At 35.2% G+C, this 8055-nt stretch overlaps 1 protein-coding gene across 1 annotated transcript in view; it reads right to left on the bottom strand.

Annotated features, from left to right (window-relative positions):
• Window positions 1–7035: 7035 nt before the first annotated feature.
• SLITRK6 (SLIT and NTRK-like family, member 6) overlaps window positions 7036–8055 on the bottom strand; it is a 6931-nt gene continuing 5911 nt past the window's right edge. The window contains exon 3 of the mRNA XM_009586684.1: window positions 7036–8055. This exon is cut by the window's right edge and continues 161 nt beyond it. Within this exon, the coding sequence (XP_009584979.1) occupies window positions 7411–8055 (645 nt within the window). The 3' untranslated portion in view covers window positions 7036–7410.

Genomic DNA, 8055 nt, shown 5'->3' on the forward strand with positions numbered 1-8055 from the left:
CTATTGACCTTTATAACCTATGTTGTGATATTCTTTACATACTCAGCTCTTAGAAAAAATGAGGGGAAAAAACAGACACACACCTTTCATTTTTTCAGGATACTTTGTCGTGGGAATCTTCAGAATAATTGTTGTGAAGTTAACATATGGTTGGACCTTAGTCTTGTCTGGTCTTGCCTAGACTGGTCTTGTCTACTTCCAATTCATGCTCGCTGCAAGAAAACTTGGTGCAGCAACACCCCTAGGTTTTTGCACAATTTTTTTTTTCTATATACATCTGTGCAGACAAAATCATAGACTTCTAAGATGATGATGCATAACTCCAGATCCAAAAGACATCATTCCTTGGCTTTAATGACCCTTGGATCAGGACATGGATCAAAAATTCAGAGGGCATATTTTTCTTTAGAAGATTGCTTTTATGTAGGAAAATAATAAAGCTTCTGTTTATTCTGTGATCATTTTTATGAACAAAAATAATAATGGAATCTGAGCCTGCAAGAAGTCCAGTTTACTTCAGATGACATTTCAGTGCTTAGAGCAGTGGTAGATTTCAGCTTATAATAAACAGTTACTTTAGAATCTATAGAACATGATTCAGCCTTCATAGTATCATGTATGGCAGCAAGAAGATAGCTATCCCCAGCACAGCATTTCCCCTCAGGAAATCTGAATGTATGAGTGGTCAATACATAGCAACGCCACCTAGCCCCCATCTCCCCTGAAGTGGTATATTACTTAAAGACACTTATGTAACATGAGGCAGTTAAAATATCCATATCTTAGTCTTCATTTCATGATATCTCATGGAATTATTTACCTTTTGTGAACAGTGGCATCTAAATGCTACATTTCTGATTTATTAATGTTTTACATTCATCCTTAAATAATATGATACAATGCTGTGGAATATTGAATATCTCAGGCCAGATGAAAAGAACAATCTAAATCTTTAACTGTTGCTCAAAAACTCTTCCTCTATAACACATGACCTTAGAGGTTTTTCACTGTCCTCCAAGTACCCAAAGATCAAGGGTGTCTGGATGTCCATAAACTAGCCCAGAATTGGCAGCCTGGAATCTTAAGTCTTATCAATTTTCATAAAGATTTGAGAGGATCTTTGGGGTCTGATCTAGCAGATACATTCAAAGGATATTTGACACACAGGATCTTTTAAAAAAGTGCAGTTGCAACAACCTTCCATTTATAAAAGAACATGATTGCATAGACTACGAGTTAGGCCAATCCCTTCCGTTAAGAATGTCATGCTTTAATTGTTTTAAGTCTGAACTTCTTAGATAATGACATCTCACATGAATTGTGTGAACATACTGCACCACAGGGATGGGAATCCATAATATTCTACTCCCCAAAAAGTGCATATAACAAAAACACAAAAGAATTCATCTTCTTTGTTTGGTTTCCTTGCCCAGGAAATGTGCATTTTTTTTGCACAGCGCACTACGCAGTTTCAGCAGGGAAAGATGGGGAGACTATCAGATTATATTTGACAGTATACAGGGGTTTTTTTTAATATGTCTTAGAATGGAACCATTTAATATGTATTTAACCCAAATATGTGTCATTATGGAAATGTTATGTTGGCTTTGAATTTTAAAATATGCAAAAATATTGACATGTCTCTTAATTTAAAACTAAAAATAATACTAACTTTTAGGAGCTAACAAAACAAATTTTATAGTTTATTTTAAAATGCAAGTTTATGCTAACATTCCATAGGATTTCTGCATATATAAGAAGTTTCAGACTTCTTTCAGTTTGAACAATTAATTATCTATTCTTCTGTAGTTTATTTGGTAATTAATTACAACTGGAAGAATTTAAAAAATTCTTAACTTGTAAAACAATGTATCTCAAAATGAAATAATCTGGATGAATTGATCTACAAAGGCAAACAGCTGAAGTTATGAATATGAATATGAAACCAAGTTGTTTCTTCTTTTCTGTATTCCATCATTCCATTGCATGAACTAAAAGTAATTAGTAGGAGTAGAAGTAGTCCTTCCAGTAGTAATAGGAGGAACACACTGTGAATATTTTGAAGTTAATGTCTTAAAACACAAAACTTGGTAAATGTTTTATGAAATGTGCTGTGCACATGTACTTGCACTCCATCTTGGTGAAGCTAAATAAAAGATAAAGAAAAGTTCTTTATCGCATCTTGCTTTCATAGAGCTGAACAGCATCTGGTGTTTTACTTTCTTCCTCGAGGTTAGCTGCTTTCCATTAGACTGTGGCTCTTAAGAATTTGTTCTGTTGTGTCAAAAAGCCAAAGCTGACTGTTGGGAGATGTGCAGGAAAGAAAACACCATGCTCTATCTTTTCAGTACAGCGATTAACCTCTCCATATTGGTTCCAGCTACAGTTCACTTCTGTTTCAAGGAACAAAAGGATTCGATACCAACTCCTCAAACAAGATCAAGAATATCATAAACTTCAGAAAATCAAAAAGGGACGGGTCTTACAGTACAAGATTAGTAATAGATCCATCTTCCCTGTCTCAAATCCAACAGGGTGCACTAAACATCAAGTCTCAGAGGAACTGACCACTGAAGGCAATGCACACACTGCAAAACCTCTCCAAGGAGTAGGTTTCAATTGCAACAGTAGATTGTACTGCCAGAGAGCTCTCTATGGCTGAGCAGGAAATTCATCAATGGAAATGAAGGTATTCTGTGTTGGGGACCACAAGAGAAGAGAAATGTGCCAGTTTTAAGAAAATTGTTCAGCTGATCTTTTGAATTAAGACAAGTGCTTGATTGTTTTTTTCCCTTATGATGATTTCAGTGCATCTACATGAAACTTGCAGATTATGTTAGTGTGGCTGATAAAGTATATTGTTGTAGTATATAGTATAATGGTATCCTCAGAATGATAATCCAGAATCCCTTCTGATGATGACTTTGAGATTCAGTCTCCATTTTTACCTTGCCACTATTACTTTATCCTGTGAAATTGTTTTATTTGTGGTAAATACCTTTTTTTTATTAACACACCAGAAATGGATCTTTATAAGATGGTTTGCCATCCCAGTCAAACTTATCTTTTCAGTTTAGCATACTGTAATCTTTATTAGTAATCTTTATGTAGGTAAGTAAATGGCACATTGTAAGCATCCTCTATTTGGGGTCATATTGGGGACTTCTTTGTCATGCAAAGAGGGGCCAAAACCTGATCCTTGGATTCCAATCAGAGAAACAATGTCTGCAGGTAAAAACGTTTTGGATTCGAATCTGGTAGCTTTTACACATCATTGACAAAAAGTGTGAACTCATTTTCAGCCTGGAATTTGGTTACACAAAGGTTGACCTGTCATTCTAATGGACAATAATGTGTGAAAATATTGGTCCATTTCTGAATAGGCAAATACCCTGATTTATATGTAAATTTATAGGTTTTGCCAGAAGGGATTTTTGGGGCAGGGGGGTGGTTTTTTTTTTTCTGTTCAGAAGCTTAGAGAAGCATCACTGCAAGTAATATATTCAAGTATCAGTACTAAAAGTCTGTGTGAAAAATACCTGTAGCAGGGAGAAAAAGAAAGAGAAATGCATTCAACTTTTATGAAGTTGAAAAAATAAAAAAAGTTTTTTTAAAAAAGTGCAATAAATTGCTTTAATATCTGTTTATTTAGAGAACAGGTCTATGGTGTTATTTAATGTATTTTCTTCACTCAAATGTGAGGGGAAAAACGGTAGTGGTGGTTACCTTGACGCACCCTAACAACAATAACATAGCTGCCACGTACACCAGTGTGCTTGACGAAGCACTGTTCTTGCACTCAATTAAACTATCGTGCTGACAGGAGAAAAATGGATCCACTTTGTTGCAGACTGTCAAACATGCTTTGCCTTCCAACCTCCATTATTCTAGCTAAGTGAAATGTATCAAACCACTTAACCGTGCCTGTCACCGGAAAAAAATAAATAAATATGAGAATCTGGTTTTAACAAAAAAAATTTTGAATACCCCTCCCAACTTTCCACAAACACCAATAACATTAAGGACACATTTCTACCTGTTATAATGAAAACGTTCCAAGGAACTTTTAGAAACTGATATTGCATCCTTCTTTCTTTGTACGTGATACCTTCCTTATGTCATGACTTTAATTGTATCAGCAGATATTTATATTCTTCAGCTGAAGAATAATCATATAAGGCCAAATTCTTACCCCTTTTTGGCAATATAAAGTTTCCTCATAGCTGGAAAATCACTGTCTGAGAATGTTATTAAGAGGTAAGGTTATAGGCAGACCTCTCTTTCCTCATCACACAAACTTTCATTACGTGGTAGTCCAGTAGGGACAGATGATAGGAAAGTGCCACATTCTAGTGATTCCTGGATACTGCAAAACCACTTGCAGTTACAGACTGCCACACAGTACAGTTACCCTTATATAAGGAATGATGTGAATCCTCCTGCTGAGGGAAAGCTAAAAGCTAAAGCTCTCTTTAATTCTGCTGAGCAATGCTCTGATACAGCTGTACAACTGAGTTGCTTTGACATGAATTTAGCTCACTCTTCTTTCTGATGCTTTGAGACTGCAATGAAGAATGTTTTGCCACACAGTTGTCCTCAACATTCTGCCAAGTAACTGTTAGCAGCTAAGCAAAGTGACATCTGTGCATGTGGCAATTGTCTTTAGTCTGAAGCTATTTCTCTTAAATCTAAGCCTGAGGGCCTGAATCATCATTTCACTGCATCTTGCCAATTGCAGGGTATTATTTTTACACTCATTTTTTACTAATGGAAATAACTACTGAAATGAAAGACACTGAAATACTAAACTCTATTATCAAGTACCATGCACATATTTATTCTGTGGTTTTTTTCTCTACACTAATTTGAGATCTTTGAGAATTCGAAAAAGAACAATATTAGCAGGTCTGATTCAATATTCAAAGGTTTCTAGTGTCATTTCCATTGACTGAATTTAATTTTTCATTGGACCTTAATTATTTCAAATAATAAAGTTACTTAGATTTTTTTTTCTGTGTGAAACTAAATTGTTTAAATGTAGACATCTAGTATCATTTTGAGGCTTTAAACCATCCCACCTGGGATCCAGTTGCTCCTCCACATCAGGGCATGGGTTCCCATAGGTTCTATGGCATGTCCATGAAGCCCATTCACATGTCCTGAATGTGCAAGGACAGCTAAAATAACACTAGATACCTAACTTAATGTAAAGTTAATGTAGCTGCATTTTCCCTTTTGTCTCACCCTTACCTGCACAAGTAATACTTAACATTATCTTTAGTTGTCCGGAATAAAGATAGCAATGAAACAAATATGTTGTCACCAGATTGACTCTTCCTAATCCTCCTAAATACACAGGTTTTCTGAACTAAATTATTCTCAGTCATAGAAAGAGGAAGTAATACTTATTCTCTAATAACTGACATTTTGATTTTTGGAAGCCAACAAGTTTGACTTCCATAGCAAATTGATGACACCTCAAAAATATTAATAAGAAAGTTGATTTGGTAACAGAAACAACATATGGTCAGATCCTCATATTACAGAAATTAGTATAGCACCATCAAAGTCATTATCTCTACACAAATTTGAAAGAACTGAGAATCTGACTTTCGTATGTAGTATAGGAAAATTTTCTGTCAGAAACTTAGTAGAAAGAATATGAAGAAGTCACATTTGTGTACACAAATAGGTAGGACATCAACAGTAAGCTGAACTAAAGAATATATCTTTTTACTTTATCAAGACTTCAATGCTAAGTTTAGCATACATATGTAGACATGTAGTAATTAAGCTGATCTTTCACTCTTCAAATAGAAATTAGAAAAAAAAAGTTTATGCATAGTCAGTTTACAAAAGATTTGTTTAGAGGAAGATAAATGCAGGTCAGAATTTGTGTTTTGGCACCATGTCAGTCATGCACAGAAATTGAATGGCCTTACAGCACTCTGGACAAGATGCTTCTGCCCACATGACAAGAGTGAGAAGCATTCTGTTTAATTCCCAAACAATTTTAAACTTGCGCATGCAAAAGTTGCTGCCTTCTTTAAAAAGTGACCTTTAAGAAAAAGACATTTTAAAAACTCTTTATTTCTTTTTCATTGATAGAGAGAAGTTCCTTGATTTGCTTGAAAGGCAGCCAGGAATAAGCTTTTTCTTTTCTTGTGAATTGAAAAAAAATACAAAATTATACAGAATAAATAGTAAATATAAATCTAGCTAGAATTCATTGCAAAAATAAACCTGCAGTGTTCTACTTTTTTTTTACTTATTTTTCCCACAACACTTTGTTTTCTTCTAATTTCAGAAAATATAACATATTTTTGTACAAACAGCTAAATACTATTATTCTTCATCGTGTGTGTGTATTGTTGCAGTTATTCTGTCTGGGAGTTGGTTTTGGGTAGGGTGGGAAAGAACCTGTATTTGCACTTGGAAGTTCCTAGCCACAGCAAACTCATTTTCTCCAAGAATATTTAAAGCCAGCACAGAAGTTATTTTTATATATAGATATATAAAAAAATCAAACTTATTAAACACAGTAACATATTTACAGCTGATTCTCAGTAGCTTTTCAAATTGCCCAGGATTATGAGTTGAAACACCAGTGATGCACAATATTTTATAGCAGCAGCTCAAGAAAAGATTGTCCAAACTTAGGTAAAGCTATCAGATAGGGAAAGTAGCAAAAGGCTTGCTTTTTTCTTCTTTGAAGATGTTGGGTAAACATAGTTACATATTTTTCCTTCCACATACTGATACAGAATGCATATGATGAAGTTCCACATAAAAAATCTAAATATTTGCAAGCTCTGGGTGCATACACAAAAATCTTTTCTTTTTGTGGTTTTTTGTTTGGGTTTTTTTTTTTTTTTTGGTTTTTTTTAACTGACATTTAGTATGACAACATTTCAAGTCCTTTCATATTTACTATAAGGGTATATTAGATGTAGTTGTAGATAATGGTCTGTATGCAGTGCATGTACTAACCTAACCAATACACTCTAACCTTATAACTACAAACACAGGTGTTTTTTTAAAAAAGGAATCTAATTAAATTGAGGGAAAAAAGAAAGAGTAAAGGTAACAAATATTTTCCCATAGGTTGGGTATAGAATGGAGAGTGCTGTACAAACCTTTTTAAAATGTTGAGGAATATTGCAATAAGCAACCTTCCTCCCACAGTTCAATCACACAAAGTTCATGTTTAACTTGGGGTGAGACATGTTGCCTGCACAAAACCCCATGGCTTCCCACAGTGATCCCTGAGTTTTTTTTTTTTTTTTCTAGGATTACTGCTGTGCTTAAGTTCTGACTGTTGACATGTTATTATAAGGCACTTTTATTTACAATGGTTCCAACTTAAAATAAAATCACACAAATTCAGCCCCAGCCCAATGTATTATGACTTCATGTTTGCTGCTCCAGGACTTCCAGGTAGTCAGGCTCAGCATGTAAATTAGCTTTGAGTTCAAAATATTCATTTTTAGTTTGTTCTAGAAAAACCTTTCTTGGCCTGGAGTACATGAGTGTCTCCATTAGCTTCAGCTCCTCATGTGTTCCAGGATAATGAACTTCCATATCAGGCTGGAGCTGGACAATATTTTTTCTTAGGTACTCTGTGATCCCTAGTTGCTGCAGTTCTCTCTCTTTTTCGAGAATGTTTCTATACAAGCAGCTGGCATCCTGAAAAGACAGAAATTCATCAGTTTGATCTGTAGCCTTATATTTGACATTTGAACCTGTAAGAGGTGAATTATTCTCTCTTTCCAGAAGACTTCGTCGGAGATGTTTGGAATCGTTGGCTTCCTTCTCACTTCCCTCCTCCTGTTGCTCAGTATGCTTGGGGCTGAAGGATGGGCTGCGGTAGACCTGAACCATGGGAGTAACCATACGTTGCTCATAGAGAGTTGTAGCTGGGCGCTCTGTTGTGTGGTGTGTTGTCTTATGCCCATACATGCTGTACTGAAGGTGAACTGGGCTACTATCCCTCATTTGTTCATCCGCTTGTTTCTTTTTGCATCTTCGTCGCCGATGCAGAACAAGAACAACTAT

Source organism: Fulmarus glacialis, unplaced genomic scaffold (genome assembly GCF_000690835.1).
Source record: "Fulmarus glacialis isolate BGI_N327 unplaced genomic scaffold, ASM69083v1 scaffold24121, whole genome shotgun sequence".
Classification (NCBI taxonomy): domain Eukaryota; kingdom Metazoa; phylum Chordata; class Aves; order Procellariiformes; family Procellariidae; genus Fulmarus; species Fulmarus glacialis.